This window comes from Triturus cristatus, chromosome 11 (genome assembly GCF_964204655.1).
Source record: "Triturus cristatus chromosome 11, aTriCri1.1, whole genome shotgun sequence".
In the NCBI taxonomy this organism is placed as follows: Eukaryota; Metazoa; Chordata; class Amphibia; order Caudata; family Salamandridae; genus Triturus; species Triturus cristatus.
In genome coordinates, this window is record NC_140594.1 from 124,344,081 (window position 1) to 124,365,934 (window position 21,854).

General features: G+C 45.9%; 1 protein-coding gene across 2 annotated transcripts in view; it reads right to left on the reverse strand.

Moving 5' to 3' along the window:
• The window catches only part of LIMK2 (LIM domain kinase 2), a 355,925-nt gene that overhangs the window by 57,775 nt on the left and 276,296 nt on the right, over window positions 1–21,854 (reverse strand). For both annotated transcript variants that reach the window (XM_085635885.1, XM_085635886.1), the window contains 2 exons: window positions 16,620–16,791; window positions 2,927–2,982 (listed from right to left, as the gene is read on the reverse strand). In XM_085635885.1, coding sequence (XP_085492011.1) covers window positions 2,927–2,982; window positions 16,620–16,791 — 228 coding nt within the window. The remainder of the gene's footprint in view (window positions 1–2,926; window positions 2,983–16,619; window positions 16,792–21,854) is intronic.

A 21,854-nucleotide genomic window follows, 5' to 3' on the forward strand; every position in this document is an offset into this window, starting at 1 on the left:
TTTGTACCTCTGGCTTAAAGCCTGAAATGCGTAGCCAGGCATGTCGTCTAAGGAGCACACTTGTGTTAATTGCTCTAGAGGCGGTGTCTGCGGCGTCAAGCGCACATTTAATTGCCGCATTTGAAATAAGTTTTCCTTCCTGGATAAGGTCATTTGCCTGGGTTTTATATTGCTCTGGCAGATGTTGTAATAAATTCTCTAACTGGTCGTAGTGGGCCCTGTCATAGCCTGCTAGTAGGGCTTGGGTGTTGGCGATACGTCAATGATTAGCGGCTTGTGCTGCTACTCTTTTGCCAGATGCTTCTAACCGTTTGGATTCTTTGTCGGGGGGTGGTGTATCTCCTGTGGTTTGGGAGTTAGCGCGTTTCCTAGCATTGGAAACGACCAAAGAATCCAAAGGGAGCTGCCCTTTGATATAATTAGGATCTTCAGAGGCAGGCCTATATTTCTTCTCTATCCTCGGGTTAAGAACTCTGGCACGGGCGGGGTCTTTAAATACCTCGGCGGCGTGTTTTATGACTCCTTTAATCATAGGCAGAATTTGTACAGTCTTTTGAGATTGTTCAAAAGTATCTTATAGGAAGTCTTCCTCTGGTGCGTCGGAGTGCATTGTGACGCCATGGTAAAGTGCTGCTCTATTTAATAATTAGCCAAACCCCAGGTGATCGTCTGGAGGCGATGGTTTGGAGGGATATGCTGAGGGTCAGGCATGTCTGGTAGAGGGAATGCCCAATCATCCAGTGGTGAGGTATCTGGATCGGTGAACGGATCATTAGGGTCACCCCCACCCCCTAGGTCCTCATCATCATCATCATCAATATCCTGTGGAGGTGGTGTATGTGCTGGAGAGGGTATAGGTAAGGGTGGTGTAGGCAGAGGGGGTGGGTTAGAAGGCAGTATAGGAGAAGAAGGGGGCATCGGCGATGTTGCAGAGTCCTTATTTATAGGAACTGGGGCAGGTGGTGTGTCCAGTTTCCGTTTTTTACATGGCACTGCGGTGACATGTCCAGTCTTTGGGTTAATATAAATCTTTTTCTGCCTTGGGTCGAGGTGAAAAAGTTCCTCTGGAACAGTCTTTGGTGCCGATTTTTTCGGTTCCGATCGAGGTTTTGGTTGATCGGTGGAGTTTTTGGCTTTAGGAGGTGTATGAGAGTCCTTAGCCGTTTATTTCGGTGCCAATGATGGTTTCGGAGCCGAAGTTGTGTCTTTAGGCTTGGGAACCTTCAGTGCCGGTTTATCTATTGGCCTCGGTGTTTTCGGGGCCAAAGGCGTCAGAGCCTATTTCGGTGCCGAGTGGTCTTTTGTCTTCGGTGCCGAAGGTCCTGGTTGGACAATGACATGCGGTTTGCTCGGTCCCGAGCTATCGGAAGGCTTATGTTTCTTTGGAGCCAAGCCCGGAGTTGGGGTTTCTGAAGGATGTTTTCGGTCTCGACTATGGCCAGCAGGCAAAGTCTTGACCAATGCCTTTGGTTTTGGAGGGGTTGGGGCAGGGGCACTAGTACTCACACGTTGTCCAGGAGTGATGGGGTCGTCTGAGTCGTCTGCTTCGAAGATGATTTGTAGATCCTCGGAATCTTCTTCTGGGACATCGGGGCCTTCATCAAAGATGTCCTATGGTTCTGGAGCTGGTCTCTGTGCCATGATGTGTCTTCGAGCCCTTCGATCTCGAATGGTCTTTTTGGATCGAAATGATGCGCAGGCTGGACAGCTGGACTCGTCGTGTTTAGGTGATAGGCACAGGTTGCAGACTTTGTGGTGGTCACTGTGCGGAAATTTTGCTCCACACTGGGGGCATTTTTTGAAAGGCGTCCTTTCCATGAGCCGTAGGCCTCACGGCGTGGATAGGCCCAGCGGCCCGCGTCGATGTCCGGAATCGAGCCGATGAAATCGATGTCGAGAATGAAGGTTGCTTCGATGTTTTGTGGAAGTTTTGCGCTTTGAAAAGCTTGGAATTGAGATTTCCAACCAGAGCAGAAAAGTTGCATCCGAACCCAATGGCAGAAAAAAACAATCTAACGATGGAGTTGATGCCCATGCGCACTGTCGTCCAAGGAAGGAGTCACCTATCTCGTGACCACAAAGACTTCTTACGAAGACAACAACCTGCAAGCATCCGAGTCCAACACCAGATGGCGATCTACTACCCTAGTGTGTGATCTGCAGCTCATATGCCTAGAACAGGTATATATTTAAAGCTTTACAAAAACAGATAAATATAAACAGTGTCTCGTAATTACTACACGGAGATTAATCCTGGAGTGACGATGGAAACCCATGGAAGTGTAACTGGCTCTTATGGTCTGTGGGCCGACGCTGGCGACGGCAGGAGATATTCCGGTAGGTTCCCACAGCAACCTGGACCTGGAGCTTTCTAGTTGCGCAGTTAGAAGCCTTTGCCGCAGTGAGGGTGCCAGGATGGGTGAGCTGGCGCACTACAGCCACTGGTGTTGGACGGTTCCATGTGTTTACACCATGACCATTAACTAATATGAAATTAATCTCCATTGAAAAAAATCTAAACATGCAGGACATTATCTACAGGATTTCCAAAACCTCTGTGCCTCTGTTAAGGAGCAAAAGCTTCTGCTCTCGACAAACGCCTCACAAATTAAAATAAACAATGCTTCTTTATACACTTCACATAGGGCTACAAATGAACCAAGTTACAGAGAAAACCTCCCCAGAGCATACTATTCACAGCCCCAGGAATAGGTACAGGCTTGAATTCAAACCTTGTAAAAGCTGCTGCTACACACAGACCCATGACACCTGCCATGGCATCACCCGCGACTGCCCACAAACCTTAGAATCCTCTCTCACACAAGCCCATCAAAACGGCACAGACCTGGATGCATGACCCAACCTCAGCATGGACGCCAACCTGATCCACATGCACCCCCTGGCCCCCCCCTCCCCCGTTACTCACCTCACATAAGACAATGCCAAAGGAGAAGATGTCGACTTTTTCATCATAACTTCTCCCTGGGGATGATAAAGCAAATTTTGCCGTTTTAATTATAATAACAGCCTTCATCAATCACTCGGTTCACTGGTCAATCAAACACACTCATTCATCGACAATCGAACCTACGAAAATTGTGTCATTAAAACTGAAGTCGACTAATATTGTCAAATATCTCAAATAGAAGTAAATATGAGGATAGAGTCCATCTAGAGAAGCAAAGGCAAGACATGAGCTGCTGGCGTGACCAATCATGGTTAAAGAGCAGACCCGTGCATAGGTCAGGCTGGAAAGGAGGGTTAGATATTCGAAGATCATAGTGAAACCAAAGACACAACCTCTGCAGGAAACCAAATGTTTTGTCTGGCTCGAAGCAAAGAACTGTGTAAAAGACAAAACAGGTAGACATGCCTATTCAAGCAACATGACCAGAATCTGGAACTTCATCCCAACAGTTCTTCAAACAAGAATAGGCAAAGCCAATAGCTCTTGCCTTTGGGACCTTTTGGCTGTGACAATGCCTTTTTGGCGATTCTATACAGCATTGAAAAAAATGCAAAATGCTTTTCCCCCGATGCTGTGCAGTATTCTCCTTAAAAAAAAAGCCAGCAGTGATTAGCGAATTCGGCTGGTGTGCAAGTCACAATGCATACGCTCACTAACAGAATGATGTGGGAACAATGTGATTTGCTTTTTTATTTATCGATCCAAAGTAAAGGATGACACTTGGTTCGGGAATTAAAAATTAGGACATATTTAACGCGAATGCACAAAATAAAATAAAACAAACAGGACCTCAGAGGTAGGAACACAACAAAGAAGTGGGTGGGGGGGGGGGGATGTGGGATGAAGGGAAAAGCAGCAAACAAGGGAGAGGGCAACAGCGGTTGAAAGTATGAAAGACCCAAAGTGGGAGAAGCACACAAAACAGTGAGCAGAATAAAGGTGAGAGGAGAAGCAAACAAGGGTGAGAGCTACACAAGGGCAAAAGAGAAGCACATGGAGTGCAGGTGTAAGGAAGTACAGGAGTGTGCTAGCAAGCACTAAACGTGAGAGAGAGCAACCGAGCACCTGGGTTTTGTGTATGTTTAGGAGCACACGAGGGAGAGAGATGGAAAATACGCGCACTCTCATGGAGTACTTTACTAAAAAGAAAACAAAGTTAACAAGTGAGCAGTGGAAGGACACAAGTCATCCAGTTAAAAGGGTGTTTAAGAATTTGTTCTCCAGCAGAAGGACAAACACAAGATGGGACAAGGAAAGTAATCGAATAAGCCGCAAGCAAATGAGTGACAATAAAGCCAAGCAATGGTAAGCATTGGGCAGGGTGTAAGCCCCCGTAGGTTTTTGGTAAGCCCACAATATTTATTTCGCAACAAGGAAGCTTGCGCTGTCTTGTAGGTGAAAACTAAAAAGGAATTTAAAGCTTAAACTTTAAAGGAGCACCACAAATCACAGATTTTCTTGGCCCTTTGTACTCAAACTAAAGAGTGCTCCCACTCCCAATTCCCGGTGTCCAGACATATTGTAATTCTTATGTACACAATCCAGAATGGTGCCTATTGGATTGTGGAGTGCTCCATTGCATCCTAGGAAGGCTTGCACTTTAAAATACCAAAACAAATGTAACTTTAAAACACCGATTTGCAGACTTCAAACCCTATGGGATTCATTATGAGGTCCTTGGACGGGAGTGGTAATTCTACATCCCTGGAGTTCATGAAACGGGAGTCCAGTGAACTCCAGGGGAGTGGATTTAACAGATCCTGTGATGAACTCCAAGAATCCCCTAAGGAATGAGGAATTATCTGTCAATTTGATAATTCCAAATGAAATTTCCTCAGTAATTCTACAATCTTCCCTTAAGATTTTGGCTGCTTTCAGGGGCCGAAATCTCAGGGGAAAATATGGACAGAATTCAAGATGGGTGGGTAACAGCGTTACCAATCCCCCACTAACAGTTACCAGACTCTCCTAATAATAGCCTAAGAAACTACAATCTAGCAGCTTGGAGACTCCCCTTAAAGTGCTGGTGACTGCAGGTGATGGCTCTACTGTATGAAAAAATGTCCACTACCATAGCTCAGAAAAGCGAGAAACGCTGTAGATTAAATGCTATATGATACACAATTAGTTAGCAGGTGTGACCCGAGAGATCAGTTTGACCATAACTGTGCCTTGAAAATACATCACAATCAGACATACACACTTATTTCTCTTAGATACAAAGACATGCATAAGGAAAATGTTACTTACCCTCTAAGCATCCGTTCGCAGCTTGCAGTGCTGTAGATTCACATGCTCTGTATAATGCTGCCATCTAGTGTTGCGCTCGGACATTTGAAGCTTGTTTGTCCTTGAAGAATTCTTTCGAGTTACGAGGTATAGGGATTCCTCCCTAGGTTGGCCATGCAAATAGGATCCAGCTCCATTGCCAATTGTCTTTTGCAGAGCAGGTGAGCGTACTGATGTAGCAGTAGGTAAGACAGCTTGCTGACCATGCGTGAAGATGTGTATAGCTGGTTAAATATGTAAATGAAAGAGAAGAATATCTGTAGCCACCACTGATTCCTGGGGAGGTGGGTGGGTGCATCTTAATCTACAGCACTGCATGCCACAAACAGAGGCTTACAGAGTAAGGATAATGTTACTCACCCGGTAAGCATCTGTTCTTGGCATGTAGAGCTGTAGATTCAGATGCTTTGCGTACTTCTGCCATCTAGTGTTGGGTCCGGATGTTCGCAAGTTGTGTTTGTTTGCAGAAGTCTTTGCAGTCACGAGGTAAGGTGACTCCTCCTTTCGGCGATAGTGCGCATGGGCATAGACTCCATTGTTAGATTGTTTTCCCGCAGAGGATGAGAATGGCGCTACTAGGTGTAGAATAGAGATGTGCCAGCGAATGAATGTAAATTGAGAACTACAACAACTACAGGAGACCGGGGTGGCGGGTGGGTGCATGTGAATCTACAGCTCTACATGCCCAGAACAGATGCTTACTGGGTAAGCAACATCCGTTCGAGGCACGTGAGCTGTAGATCACATGCTTTGCATAGACTATATAGCAGTATACTCCCAAAGCGATGGCTAACCTGTAGTGGTTGTAGTTGTTTGAAACAGTGTTTTAAGTACTGCTTGGCCTACATTTGCTTGTTGTCTTGCTAACACATCTACACAATATTGTTTGGTGAATGTGTGCGGTATAGACCATGCTGCTGCATTACAGATGTGGACTATGGAGATATATTCCCTAAGGCGGCCATAGTAGCCCCAATTTTTCGAGTGGAATGCGCTCTAGGGGGTATTATTAAAGTTATTGTTGCTTTGGCATAACATGTTTGGATACATTTTACAATCCATCTTGCAATACCCCACTTTGATATGGGATTGCTTTTGTGTGGTGGAGAAAAAGCAACAAATAGTTGCTTTGTTTTTCAATACGCTTTGGTTCTTTCTACGTGATATAGTATAGCTCGTCTAACGTCAAGTGTGTGGAGAGCTCGATTTGCTACAGAATCAGGTTGAGGGAAGAACACAGGGAACAACTGATTGATTGATATGAACGGCAGAAACTACTTTAGGGAGAAATTTAGGATTGTTTCTAAGAACCACTCTATCTTTGTGAAGTTGAAAGAAAGGCTCATGTCTAGTTAATGCCTGAAGTTCACCAACTCTCCTTAGTGAGGTTATCGCCATGAGGAAAGCAACCTTCCATGCTAGAAATTGTAACGGACATTTGTGCATTGGTTCAAAAGGTGGACCTATTAGCCTTGTAAGCATTACATTTAAGTTCCACTCTGGAGCAGGGGAATTCTTGATGGCATCACCCTTTTCAATTTTTTCCATGAAGGCTTTAATCACTGGTACTCTAAATAGAGATAAGTGTTGTCTATTTTGCAAGTATGCAGCTACCACTGCTTGATGTAAACAAATGGATGTATAAACTAATCCAGATTGCTGTAAATGCAACAGCTAACAAATGATGTTCTGTATAGAAGCATCAAGTGGATTGATATTGTTATTACAGAAGATAACAAAAAGTTTCCATTTTGCTGCATAACATGCTCTAGTAGTAGGCTTTCTAGCCTCCTTCAGAATATTCATACAGTCTGGTAGTAGTTGTAAATAACCAAACTCAATGACTTTAGGAGCCAAATCGCAAGGTTGAGTTCTTTGGGATTTGGATGTCTGATTTCTCCATGGCTCTGAGTGAGGAGACAGGGTGGGAGATGTAGCTTTTGGTGTGGGACCACCAACAGTTCTAACAGGGTGGTGAACTAAGGTTGACGAGCCCATGCGGGGGCTACTAAGATCAGTGTGAGGGATGTATGTTTGAGCTTCCGAACCAGTAATGGAATTAGTGGGAGAGGCGGAAAAGCGTAAGCAAATATCCCTGACCAATTCATCCCTAGAGCATTGCCTTTGGATGCATAGTGTGGGAACCTGGATGCGAAGTTTGGGAATTTTGCGTTGTGTATTGTGGCAAACAGATCTATTTGAGGAAACCTCCATTTTTGAAAGTAGGGGAGAAGAACTTGGGGATGAAGTTCCCACTCGTGAACTTGCTGCCTGTGTCTGCTGAGCAGGTCGGCAGTCTGTCTACTCCTGGAAGGTGTTCTGCTAGGAGATATGTTTTGTGATGAATTGCCACATTCAAAATGTTTTGTGCAAGATGTGACGGATGGAGAGAGCGTGTGTCTCTCCTTGTTTCTGTAGATAATACATTGCTGTCATGTTGTCTGTGCGGACCAAGACAGTTTTGTCTACAAGGTGAGTGAGAAAAGCTTTGAGTGCTAGGAACACTGCTAGAAGTTCCAGGTAGTTGATGTGGAGATGTCTGTGATTGTTTGACCACAGCCCCTGTACTGTGTAATGTTGGAGATGGGCACCCCAACCGGTTAAAGATGCGTCTGTTGTCAATACAGTCTGTGGAATCGGGTCTATGAAGGGTCGCCGTTTTGCTAAGTTTTGTGGGTTCCACCACTTCAGAGAGTGATGGGTGAGGCCGTCTACCAACACTAGATCGATTAATTGACCTTGTGATTGAGTCCACTGACACGCTAGACATTCTTGCAGAGGACGCATTCCCAGCAGTTGCATGAAGACTCTGGCTGGTAATGATTGATTAGGTTGAAACTGTAGTACTGAAGACTGAATATTGTGAATCCTGACTACATTGGGAGTGGCTAGAGCTTTGAGAGTGCCGAGGGAAGCTCCTAGATAAGACAGCATTTGTGCAGGGCACAGGTAAGATTTTTGTGCGTTTATTGTGAAACCCATCTGATGAAGTAGGTGTACTGTTGTCTGAGTGTGTAGTATACAATTCTGGTAAGTGCTCGCTTTGATATGCAAGTTGTCCTAGTAAGGGAAGACATGTATACGCTGTCTTCTGAGATGAGCGGCTACTACTGCGAGACATTTGGTGAACTCTCTGGGGGCTGTGGTGACGTCAAACGCAAGTACCTTGAACTGGTAATGTTTGCCTGCTATCAAAAACCTGAGGTATTTGCGATGAGCGGGATGAATTGGAATGTGAAAGTAGGCGTCTTTTAGATCTAGAGTAGACAGAAAGTCGCCCTGCTGTAAAAGGGGAAGTACTTGTTGAAGAGTCACCATGTGAAAGTGGTCTGACAATACGCATTTGTTTAACTCTCTGAGATCTAGAATAGGCCTTAACGAGCCGTCCTTTTTGGGAATCGGAAAGTAAAGGGAATAAACCCCTGACCCTTGGTACTGAAGTGGAACTGGTTCTATAGCCCCTTTGAGTAATAAAGGATTGCACTTCTTGTTGAAACAAGTGCTGGTGGTCTGGTGACAATTTATGACATCGAGGAGGAATGTTTGGAGGATTGTTGATCAGCTCCAGGCAATAACCATGTTGGGTAATTCCAAGCACCCATTTGTCGGTTGTTATCGATTTCCAAATGGGGAGAAAGTCGTGAAGTCTTCCTCAGACAGGTGTGGAATAGTCGGAGGGAAGTGTTGGGAAGTCATTGTTTATTTGGGGAAGGGGAATTGCGGGGTGTGGTAAAACACCTCTGGTCCTGGGACTATTTCCACTATAACCTCCTCTGAAAAATCCGCTTGTAAAAGATAATTGCGAATTAACTTTGTATGAGAAGGGTTTTGGTCTGTCCCTGTGGATTTGGACCCTCCCCTGTAAAATGAGTGGCAAAAGGAACCTCTATTTGAGGGAGATTGAAGTGCTCCCATCAATTTTGCTACATCGGGGTCTTTTTTCATCTTTGAGCGCTTGATCGACTTCAAGGCCAAAAAGATGTTTCTGATCGAAAGGTATGTTAAGAATAGATTGTTGGACTTCAGGTTTGAAGCCTGACATCCGTAACCAGGCATGTCTTCGGAGTAGGATGCTAGTATTGACCACTCTAGCTGCAGTGTCAGCCGAATCTAGAGCACACCTAATAGAAGCATTGGAAATAAGTTTACCTTCTTGAACTAAATCCTGAGCTTTTGTCTTATGCTCATCTGGGAGAAACTGTAGTAACCTTTCTATTTCATCCCAGTGGGCCCCATCATATCTTGCAAGGAGGCCTTGGTAATTAGCAATATGCCAATGATTAGCTGCCTGTGAAGCAACATGTTTACCAGAACTATCAATAAGCTTTGACTATCTGGGGGATGGGCATCCCGAGATGCTTGAGAATTAGCTCTTTCGAGCATTGGATACTACTAAAGAGTCGAGTGGTAACTGACCTCTAATGAAAATAGGATCTGTTGGTGAAGATTTATATATTTTTTTATCAACCCTAGGAGAGAGGATCCTAGCACGTATAGGATCTTTAAAAAGGTCTCCTGTGTGCCTCAACATACCCTTGCGATACCAAAGGGGATGATGGACGGAGCGTTTGAGCAAATCAAACACTCACCCCCAGTCAACTGATCTGGGTTTAATCCATCATCGTTCTTTAGCTCACCCCAGTTCAGACATGGCCATATGCAAATCAGTCTGACCCTGTGCCTCATGGGAACAGACCAGCCCGAACTGCCAAGCCATGTCTTCCCTGGACCGGAAACGAGCATCCTGGGACCGGTTTCGGGTTCATAGCCCTCATCAGCCAGGCTATCTTGAATCCAGTGGCAAAGTGAGCAAGGGACCCACGTCTGAGCATACCCTGCCAACTTAGGGCAAACAAAGCAATAAAAAAGGGGATGATGAGGCACAGGGTCCGACTGATATGCTTATGGCCATGTCTGAACTGGGGTGGTGGAATGAGCTAAAGAATGATGATGGATTAAACCCAGATCAGTTGACTGGGGGTGAGTGTGTGATTTGCTCAAACGCTCCGTCCATCATCCCCTTTGGTATCAACATACTCTTGAGCATAGGCAGTGACTGACTAGACTTATGTGTTCCTAGAGTATCAAATAGAAATTCTTCTTCTAGGGATTACTTATGCAGCTCCACCACATGCTATTGTGCAGCTCTAGCAATGAGCTCTTGATATGACAGATTGTCATCAGGTGGAGATGGCCTGGCAGGGTAAAGATCTGGGTCTGTATCCTGTGGAGGATCAACAGTATAATCGATCCAAGGATCTAAAGGTGACTGTGCGTCATCATCATCAGTATCTCCTACATCAAATCGAGGTAGAGGAGACTGATGAGGTGTGATTTGTAAAGGATCAAGCTGTGGTGGAGAGGGAGGTGGGGGAGATGGTAATGTATGGAAAGGACTAGATTCTTCCTTTTCAGTGGACATTTTTAAGGGCTGTCCTCATCGGGAAGCTTGTGCTTAGATGGCGGTTTAGCGTGGATATGTCCTGTTTCAGGATGAATATACAGCTTCTTCTGTTTCAAATCAGACTTAGGTGGCACAATGTCCATGTCTAGATCTGCCTGTATTACAGGCATCTCTTTAGGTTTCGGCACCAAAGCTTTCGGAGACGAGCCAGAATGTCAGTTCGGCACTGAAGATTTCGGCTTCGAGGAAGGTTTCTTCGGTTTCGGCTCCGAACCGATCTTGTGCTTAGAGCTCGGTTTCGGCTCGGAAGTGTGTTTTGGCTGACTTGGTCCCAAGCCGGAAGGCTTGTCAGAGTGTTTCGGTGCCGAGACAGAAGGCGGAGCGTGAGAAACCTCTTCTCGGTGCCGACCTTGGCCTTGAGGCAGAGGTGGTGCCGAAGCCTTAGATGTTTTAGGGACGGTGGTTGGGGGGCGTCGTCATGGTCAATCTGTAACTCTGATCAGGAGTCAGACGCAGCCGAGCCTGTTCTTCTTCGGCCGCTGAGACCTCCTCTGGCTCGGAGTCTTCGCCGAAGATATCTGGTGTGACATCTAACTGCTGTCACTGCATCTCTAGACGTTGAACCCAACGATCACAGAGAGTTTTCTTCGATCTGAAGGATCAGCACGCGTCGCGGTCTTGTTCCTTGTGCTCTGGAGACCAGCACAAATTACACATCTGATGCAAGTCCGTACATGGATATTTTGCGTGGCACAGGGGGAAAAATTTAAATGGAGTCTGTTCCATCGACAGGGAGCCGAATGGACGTGGATGGTCGGAAGGCTGCCCACAAATCTTCCGATTGAAATGGAGATTTCTTCAGAATCGAGTCGAACCGCGGAGAAGGGAAACGCGTTTGAAGACAATACTATCGAGGGTAGTGAATTGCGCACCAAGGGGAACCAGAGTAATGATTCAGAAGTGGAGCACAGCAATACATGTCCGAACCCGATGGCAGAAAAAAAAAAACTATCTAACAATGGAGTCGATGCCCATGCGCACTATCACTGAAAGGAGGAGTCCCCTTACCTCATGACTGCAAAGACTTCTGCGAACATAAACAACTTACAAACATCCGGACCCAACACTAGATGACCGGAGTATGCAAAGCATGTGATCTACAGCTCACATGCCTCAAACGTAATATTTCCCATTGGTAGCATGTGTTGCTATAGGTATCCATGCTCTGCAAAGACTGTAAAGTAGTACTAACTTAAGTGGTGGGCAGCCAGTGGACGGTGCAAATGTTTTAAACCATGTCCTTAAGACAGTCTGACCAACTCTAGATTGTTGGCGAGCTAGGATATCCACGCAGTAATGTTTAGTAAATGTCAGTGAAGGGCACCAGGCAGCTGCATTACAAGTGTACGCTATAGGGATATTACCAAGGAAAGCCAGAGTGGACTCTTTTTAATGGGTGGAATGGGGCCTATGAGAGGCAGACAACATTCTCTTGGATTTGAAGTAGAGGAATTGGATGCACTTGAAAACAAACATTTTCTGAGTCTTACAAAACGTTTTGGTCCTGTCAATGTAGCACATAAGGGGATGTTTTACATTAAGAGTGTGAACAGCCCTATCTGCTACACGGTCTGGTTGACAGAAAAAGATGGAGAGCTCTATAGTTGGGTTAAGATGAAAAGGGGATACTAGCTTCGGGAGGAATTTGAGATGCGGTCTCAAGTAATTACCAGTTGCTGAGTTTAGTTCAAGCATTCTGTCCATTACTTTTTTGTATACTTTAGTGTTTCGCCCTAAGTGAGACAGGTACGCCGAGCCCTGGGTCCCATACACACTGCATCACTGGAATCAAGCTATACCCAGCTGATGAGCCCATAACTAGGGCAAAACCGGCCCTGAGCTGAGGTTCAGGAAGGACCTGGCCTGGCAGTTTGGGCTGGACTGTTCCCACTGGAGCGGGGTTAAGACTGATTTGCATATGGCTGGGTCCAAACTGAGGTGGCATCGTGTATAAAATAACAATGGATTGGGATACAGTATTGAGTAATTGCCAGTGGCTGAGATTTCAAGCCTTCCATCCTTAACTTCTTTGTATACTTTACTGCACAGACTGTAAAGCAGTACTCCCTTAAGCAGTGGTCAGCCAGTGGATGGTGCAGATGTTTTAAAGAAAGTCCTTAAGACAGTGTGACCAACTCTAGCTTGGTGGTTAGCTAGAATATCCACCCAGTAACGTTTAGTAGATGTCAGTAAAGGGGGCCATGCAGCTGCCTTATAAGTATAAGCAATAGGAATATTACCAAGGAAAGACTTAGTGGCCTCTTTCTTATGGGTGGAATGGGTCTTATAAGAGGCAGGCAACATTCTCTTGGATTTGAGGTAGTGGATTTGGATGCACTTGACAATCCTCCTTGCTATACCCACCTCTGATAGCCCATGCCCTTTTTTTTTTTTTTTTTTTTAAAAACCTTTATTTGTGCATATTAAAAGAACAAATATGGGCCTACAACCATCAGGCCGGCCACAAAACGGTTAAGCACTGAGGCAAACATTACATCCCCTGTGCATCAATGGTCAAGATTAGCAACGATTCAGGAGTTATACACTGGAGAGATCCTTGACACCAGGGGAAGGAGAAGTAAAGGTTAATTTTAAGGTTTTCAAAATAATTTTATCGAGGAAAAAAGTCAGTAGAGGATAGAACCAAGGAGATTCGAGTCCGCAAGATGGCTTCATCACACAGGAGAGCAGCAGCATCATTAGAAACGGCCATAGAAAATCTCAGACAGTGAGGCGTTGCAGTTATATAACAGGATAGTCACATGAGTAAATACGCACCCCTCCAAAGCCGCCCCCACTCAATCCACCCCACACCCGGACCCCGAATCGGAAACAAGGATAGCGCAGAGACATAGAAGAAAAAGGCCCATAGAACTAAAAAGAAACAGTTAATTACCCCCCCACCCTACACCAATGCGGAGGCTACGGCCTGCCCCCCCCCCAGCATAGTGCCTGTCGCCCAATAAACCCGAAATATAGACAAGAGAGAAAGTAGGAATAAAGGAAAGAAAATAAGAAAACAAAGAAGAAAGCGGGGAGGAGCCCACGTAACCTCGGAGCGCCCGAAACCACCGGCCAACTACGTCTCCACACACTGAGAACCCACTACACCCAAAGGCGGTCGTGTGAAGATAACGTGTCACAACAATATAAGGAAGGCAAACAAATCGCGACGAGTGCGCACAACCTATGCAGACAGTTCCAGTCCCAGTCCAGCCCATCCGTGAAACCATGGTGATAGAAAGCAATCTAGCCCTGGCCCGATCGCGGGCGTAAGATTAGACTAGCCCCCACATGAAGGCCCCGCAGCCCGTGCAAACAAAGACAATATGGCCGCTTGGGAGAAGATGGAGAAGTAGAGTCACAAAATGGCCGCCGATCATCTATTGAGGTCCCCTTGTGCACCATATAAAATCCAGACCTGGCCTGTAAAGTACAGGAGTTCCACATAAAAGAAGCCGTAGGCCACCATGAACAGTTCCTCGAGGACGTCAGGTGTCGCTCAGCTGGATACTCTTGCGGGCGCGGTGAGGCAGGCAACAACAAAGCAGGCAGCAATGAACGGGGAAACAAAGTGTCCACAATTGAGCAGGAGATCGATTGATCCTGGGTGCCGGGAAAGCCAGATGCAGACACCAGTGCAGCACGGTTATACCCAGTCGTTGCGTCCCCGCAAGAGGACAGAAGCACTGGCAGACCCACGTCTTGTTGAGAACAAACGGGGCGCTCACGACCCGCAGCCGACAGTATGGAGTCGAACCGCTCACTCAGCGTTTGCAAGCCAACACACAATTGCAGACGAAAGTCCCGCAGGGCAGCCAGAACGGAGCCGCATGTCAGCGGAAGCTGCGCCCCCACATCGGCAGCAATCCGGGACGGCACTGTGGAGCTGGAGTCCGGTAGAGGGAGGGCGAAGCAGGCAGCGGGCGAGACCGGAGCATCACCCCCCAGCAGCGAGCAGGCAATCAACGCCATGTTTTACCGCTGAACGGTACAGTGGCCAGGGGGGGGGTCGTAACAAGGAGGCAATTCCCCGCAGGTCTGCGCCGCAACAGGTGAAAGCCAACAGTCGCTTCCCCGCTCTCGGACTCTCTTTGCAGCCGACTAGGCAATAGAAGAAGGGGGTCTGCAGCCCTCCACAGCGCGGGCCACAGAGCGGGGCAGGAGACCCGCCACACCGGGGCTTACCCTATAGCTCCAGCCCGTCAGGTGAAAGGTGAAGGAGGTGTCCGGGCGTCTCTCCCCCGGCTCGTCTGGCGACAGTCCGTGGTGTGAGGCGGGATCGGGGCCGCGGGGCTCTGATTTGCGCCGGGGGTCCAGTGACTGCGGAGCTTCCAGGGGGCCGACCAAGGCCACAATGGAGCAGGGGTCCAGCGCGGAGAACAAAGGCACCAAGAGCTCCGGCATCCGGGCGGGCTCAGACTCCGGGAAAGCGGCGGCGCGGTCAGCGCGTCGTCGCGCACGTTGCACCTCGAAAATCGGCGAGGATAGGAATCAGGATGATAGTCCGAGGCCAAGGGCCGGCGGAGCCGGGCGCTCAAGCGTCTGCTCCGGTCGCCATCTTGGCTCCTCCCCGCCCATGACCTTTTTGAGGTTTAGTGTATGCAACGAAAACTTGCTGAATCTTACAGAAAGTTTTGTTCCTTTTGATGTAATACATAAGGGGCGTTTTCCATCAGCAGTGTGAAGAGCCCTTTCTGCTACAAGGCACGGTTAAGGGAAAAAGACAGAGAGCTCTATAGTTTGGTTAAGGTGAAAAGAGGATACTAGCTTTGGGAGGAATTTGGGGTTGGTCCTGAGGACAATTATGTCATTATGGACCTGGAAGATGGGCTCCTCTAAAGTGAGGGCCTGTAGCTCTCTAGAATGTCTTGGGGACCTAGTAGCGACAAGGAACGTGACCTTTTACAAGAGGAATTGTAAAGGGCATGAGTGTAGTGATTCAAAAGGAGGGCCCACAAGTCTGGTGAGAACGACATTAAAGTTCCACACAGGGGCAGAAGGAGCTCTAGGTGGGATGACCCGTTCGAGTCCTTCATAAAAGCCTTGATGACAGGGATTCTAAACAATGTAGGGTGCAACAGCCGCTAAGAGAAGGTGTATGGAATTGTATGCTGGAAATGGATTCTGCAGGGGAAGGCGGTAACAGACAATATCCTCGATTGAAGGTCTGAGAGGCTCCAGGTGCTTTGAAATGCAGGAGAAAAAAAACGTTTCCACTTGGCAGCAATAACAGGCATGTGTAGTGGGTCTGTGTGCTTCTTGGAGATCACCCATGCATTCCTGAAGCAGGTTGAGGTAAATTAAACTCTAGAACCTCAGGAGCCATACAGCTAGAATGAACTGCCTGGGGTTTGGTGTCAGAGTCTGCCTTGGTTCTGCATGAGAAGGTCCGTCCTGTTGGGGACCCTCTCTTGGGGAAAAATAGGCATTTTTAGGATTGAGAACCAGGGTTGTCTGGCCCATGTGGAAGCCACCACGATGAGCGGAATGGAGGTGTGAAGAAGCTTCCTGTGAGGATGCAGAAAGCTCGGCGTGTATTGCACTGTGGCACAGAGGTTGACCTTAGGGAATGCTTCCCCACCGCCTCAAAAAGAGATGTGCAGGAGTAGGACTTGCCGGTGGAGTTCCTACCCATGGAGTTGCTGCTGCATCCTGCTAAGCAGGTCTGCAAAGTTATTGTTCACTACTGGAAGGTACTCTGCCAGGGTTGCATTCCAGTCCATTGTTCTTAACCCACTGAACCGCTCGCCCCAGAGAACTGCCATATATAAATCAGTCTCTTACCCAAGTCCTTGACCTATTAAATATGTTCTATCATTTCTTGTCCTGCACCAGCAGTAACGGAGATGGGCAGCTCTGCAGATGAAAATGGGGAAGACAGAAACCTCTCCTTACCATTAAGCATTTCTGGTGCCATCCAGTATGGATTTCCTACCACAGTGTAGCGCTTCTTGCGGTCACTCTTTCGGAGATTTCGCTGTAAGGTAGGTTTCACAGGGGGAGGTTTGGGCTTCTCCTCAACAATTAGGCGAGACAGACCGAAGTCGGCGACCACAATGGTACCATCCTGGGGGAGACAAATAACTTTAGAGTCATGATTAGGTTAAAACTCTGAGTAGAATACAAAAAGGACCACTTTACTGCAACAACAGTTTTATATCGTAGTTCTTTCACAGATGCATGCGCTGTGAACAATTCAGCTTTTAAATTGGATCGGAAGTTGCATTTAGTCTATTGAAAAAAAAAAACGGTGGCCATTGATCATGTATGTCTAGATGGACTATGACCCGAAGCCCATACACTCTTAAAGACACTATCTTCAGAGGATATTTTTTTTCCTCCTTTTCTTACACCTGTTGACTTCTACTTTGGACCTCCCCATCTAATGGGCAGGAAAAGTAGATCACATTGTAAATCTAGAAAGGACACAAGCTACAGAACTACAGGTAACCATCTCTAGAATTAATAAGTTACAGAGTCTCAAGCTATGGAGGTCACTTAAAACACAGTGGTTTTGAGGGTAACAGGGTGAAATGTTAAGTGCTCACTAACAAGTGGTCTACATTTTTGTTGGACATTAACATTAATGCAAAAGTGACATATAGAAGCCCAAACTGCAGTTCTATATATGTCTTGTCTCAAAATAGCACTGATAAAGGGCATTTAATGACCTTCTTACAAGCTAATTGTGCTCTTGGCCCTAACATGGAGCACTTTGTAAGCATGTTTGTAACACATCTGAATACCAGTTATCTTGCAGTTCCATCCTTTTATAAGTGGCTTTGCAATCAAATTCTGTGAAAACTTGATTAGCCTTTCCAAAATCTTAAATCGTATTCATATAATTTACAGATGCCCTATGAACAGATAATCTGTGGTATGGCCTCTCTTATGGTGGTAGTGGAATTGAGAACTGTGAGGAAATGGGGTGCATTATATGGTGTGGTTGTGCAACCTCACCATATAATACTCTTACCAACAACCCCTTTAGGACCAGTTGGTTTCATTTGTTAAACCCTTAGCTCAACCCTGGATAGCTATGGCTCTGAGCAGTCAGGCTTATGCACAGGAACATGTATTTAAACAGCACCAAAATAGTTGCAGAAGAAATACACAAGACACTCAGTAAATCCAACATCAATTTATAGAAATAGATTGTTTTGTATTGTAATATTTTTTTTAATTTTTTTTAACAAACCGAAAAAGATCCACCAGAGGGTTCCAGAGATACAGATTTTACAAGGTACAGGATACCTTTTACTTAACTGCAAACAAGCACTGGCACATTCAACTAATTTGACACTTTAAAATATTTTCAAGAAAAATGTGGGTAAGTATCAATGTGGTTACTTGGAATTACTTTGGGTGATCAGTTCCGGCAGGGAGCCAGTCACAGTGATCAGTAAGGCACTCAGAAACAGTCACCTCTATACAAGGTATAGTCTTCAGTTAGGTCCAGTCATTGTATCTCCTTGCCATGGACGTCTAAGGAAGTGGTTCTAATGCAACGGATACAGGATGCTGAAGATGCAGCGCATGTGATGCGGTTGATGGGGAGTCTTCCTACACCTACTTCTTGGTCCACCGGCTTTATGAGGTGATCCTGGCCACAAGGGTCGCTGTCCCTTGAATACCTCTCTAGCCTGGCAGAAGTCCAGTCACCACTCGACTACTAGTTGGCAGATATTGAGGTCACAGTGGAATCCTTCCTTGAGTGGTAACTTGCCTTTTGGGCGACCTGATTGCACTCTGACAAGTCTCTTGGACCCAGCAGACTTTGGGGCAACTTGTAAGCATAGCGTCCCGGTTCTTCGAATCTCACAGCAGCCTGGAGCAGCGATTCAAAGATATGAGCTACCAATCTGCTCCAGCAGGCTTCTTCAGCCGCTGTGGGACTGTGTTGCAAACATGACGTCAGCTAACTGACCCTCAGAGTGTTTTTCTTTGGCTGGGCTCAAGACTTTACTTCTCCACGAGCAGAACACAGCAGGCACCGTCCCATCTCCTTTGCTAGTCACCAGATTCAGCCGGTGTGGTCTTCATCTGGGCAGCCTCTCTTCACAGTGTCCTTGGGGCAGCAGGGCAGTTCTTCAGTCCTCTTCTCCAGTCCTATGAGAACTCAGGTCTGGTGCCAGGGGTGCCTTTTTAATGCCCAGTAAATTACCCCACTGGAGATTACGGTTACTAGCCCATGGGCTGCCAGGTTGCCTTTCGCCAGCTTACTGTGAAGTGGGGCATCTAGCTATCCCATAAGCCTGTCTTCACCCCACTCTAAAGATGGTAGAACCCCTCTCTCGACGTGTATATCTCTCAGCCCACCCCAGATGTGTGGATAACAAGGCTAAAAATACAGTTTGCCAACCGGATTAGATTCTCAGCCCCTAGTGCCAGCATATCTGCCTAAACAATGAGCAGCCCCTCTCCCAAGTGTTTTCTATTTGCCCTTCAAACACAGTTTCACCTCTGAAGCCAACATGGAGTGGCTTCCTGCCTCGGAGAGGTAATACAAGCTCTCCCACATGCAGGCTTCTATCTTATCTTTTCCTGCGAGTCGTTCACACATATCCCCAGGAGGGCAGAAGACTGTCTTTGAGGACAGTCTTTGTGCGCAAATATAAATGGACACTGGATACCTCGGGCGACTACTGTGGCAATTTATAAAGTTGCACTTTGTCGACCAGTGACATTAAATTCGATTTAACCCTTAAACCAGATTTAATGCATGGATTTTTTTTATACCATACAGTACTAACTTGAATAGTCAACATCAGAAGTTAGCAGGACTGAGAGGTCAGTCTGTAACTCTGCAATCGCCAATGGGGCCACAAGCCTTTTCCATAGTAACAACGACAATTTAAGGTTTTTACTGTTGGACTATGTTAAAGTACATCTTCCACCTTTTAATATACAGCACCCTGCCTTTGGGCTCGACAGGCCTACCTTAGGGTGACATATATATTAAAAAGGTAAGGCTGCCATTTAAGGTAATGGCAAAGCCCAAAGTAGAGTTAGTAGTTTTAAACTGCCCTTCAAGCCTGTGGTGGCAGCCTAGGTGCTATGTTTTACCGTATCCTACTCCGGCTGGCACAACAAGTGCTGCAGTACCCGAGGGGACACTAACTTATAGGTCCGAGTACCCCTGGTACCATATAACAGGTACGTAAAATTAAGGTTATGCCAACTGGGTATAAACTAATCAACCATGTACATTTTTAAGGTTCGGAGCCCATGCACTGAGTCCGGATTAGCAAGGCTCAGGGCATTTCAGAGATATTACACCCGTTCCTAGTAGCCCACTAGCAAAAAGTAGGGGTGAAACCTGCAAAAAGCAGGTTTCCTCACATGGAAAATCCAGGCAGACGGTTGTTTTTTTTATATTAAAACAGCCAGTCAGTCACAAAATTGCCTAAATGTAAAACTAAACTACATTAGAATAAAAGCAAGCTAAATCAATGAACGTAGCTAAATAGGTTGTCATTCGCACATATAAGCTGCTAAGTGTCAATACAGCTGCTGAACTGCAAGTTCTTTCTCCAAATTCATTAACCTCTTCAGTGCCCCGCCCTTTCCACGCCCTGTGCCGGGCGTTTCATTAGCGGGCGGGGTTCATGACGAGATAGTCTCGTCATGGGCACAGCGCAACCGCGCTCCATGACGAGACTATCTCGTCATGGGCACTGAAGGGGTTAAACAAAAAGTTTAATAATTTATTTTTTATCCAAGTCTAAAACAAGACAGTTCCAAATAAAGTGAAGTAGCAAATTTTAAACTTACACAATCTGCAAGTAGCAGTAATTGTGTTTATATCCATCCAGCCTGATGTGAATTAAAATAAAGAACAATAAAGAGCTGCATGCAACTATTTTTCCCATTTGATGCCATGGTTGTTTAGGGGGATATTGTATATGTTGCTGTGCTAAATAAAAATCCAGTCTAATTTGCAATTACAAACCTAATCGAGGGAGAATAAATATCGTTCAGAACGTAGAGCACTGTGCTGGGTCAACCCAACTTATCAGCTTACTTGGAAAAGCTATGTGTGCCTAGGTCAGGGCAGGCATGACCTTTAATGAAATCCCCAGAAAGGTTTGAGAGTAGAAGTGTTATATATTTAAATATAATGATCTTGGGATATAATTCACAGAACTTAACCTGGACTTCAATGAAGCAGGATCTAAACTTCAACCTCCCCTTTCTTTGAACCGAAAGGCCAGATGTTCAAAGTATGCATTTGAATAAAGCTGTTGTAAAATGTGCACCGGATGCTTGAGAACCAATGTACTAATAGGTCAGTTCACAAAATAAAGAATCAAGGGGGATTGCAGAATTACCCACCCAATTATTATTCATTAGGTAGGTCGAACTTTGGGACCCCCCTGTGATTAGCTGCAAACCCAGGGCTGGTGTCCTGCAAGGGACAGCGGGCCACCATCCTTGTGACTCCTTAATGCAACTTGGGCTGGTATTTATGAAAAAATACAAAGTTTTTAGTTTTGGAAAATGTCAAGTGGAGGAGATAATGGTTCCTTGGACCTTTAACTATTCCTCCAAGGCTGCAACCCAGAATCACAAAGACTACCCTTTCCCCTTTGCAAACAAGTTAGCAGCCCAACTTGATTTGGAAACTGATCACTGGTTTGCAACTTAATTGCAGTTGCAAACCTTTGAGACATTGCAATTGCAATTTGGAAGGAATACCCCTTCCAAATTGTGACCTGGTATTAGTCGCTATCCCCAGTGTGTTATTCGCAATAACGTTTTCAAGCAAAATGGGTTGGTTCATAAGAAAAAAGGATACTGCAGGAGCAAACCCTGTGATTTTGTGAATCGCAGGGTTTGAGAACGCAAAATCCCTTGGTACATTTGGCCCAAAGCTCCTTGGCAATTATATTTATTCCTCTATAATCCACAGCCATATCATCTATGCTCCCAGGCTGCTTTTAGCTTTTATCCGAAAAAAATGACAATGACTGCAGATGTTTGCCTATTAACTATCAGACCTTTTTTCTGATTAATTCATAGTGCGCAATAGGTGATCTTTATAACCAAAAAATGATAAGCGTCAGGTCGCTCCTCAGTGCTTTACCAACAAAGTCCATGCATCTCAACACAAAGGCAAAAAAAAGGCAA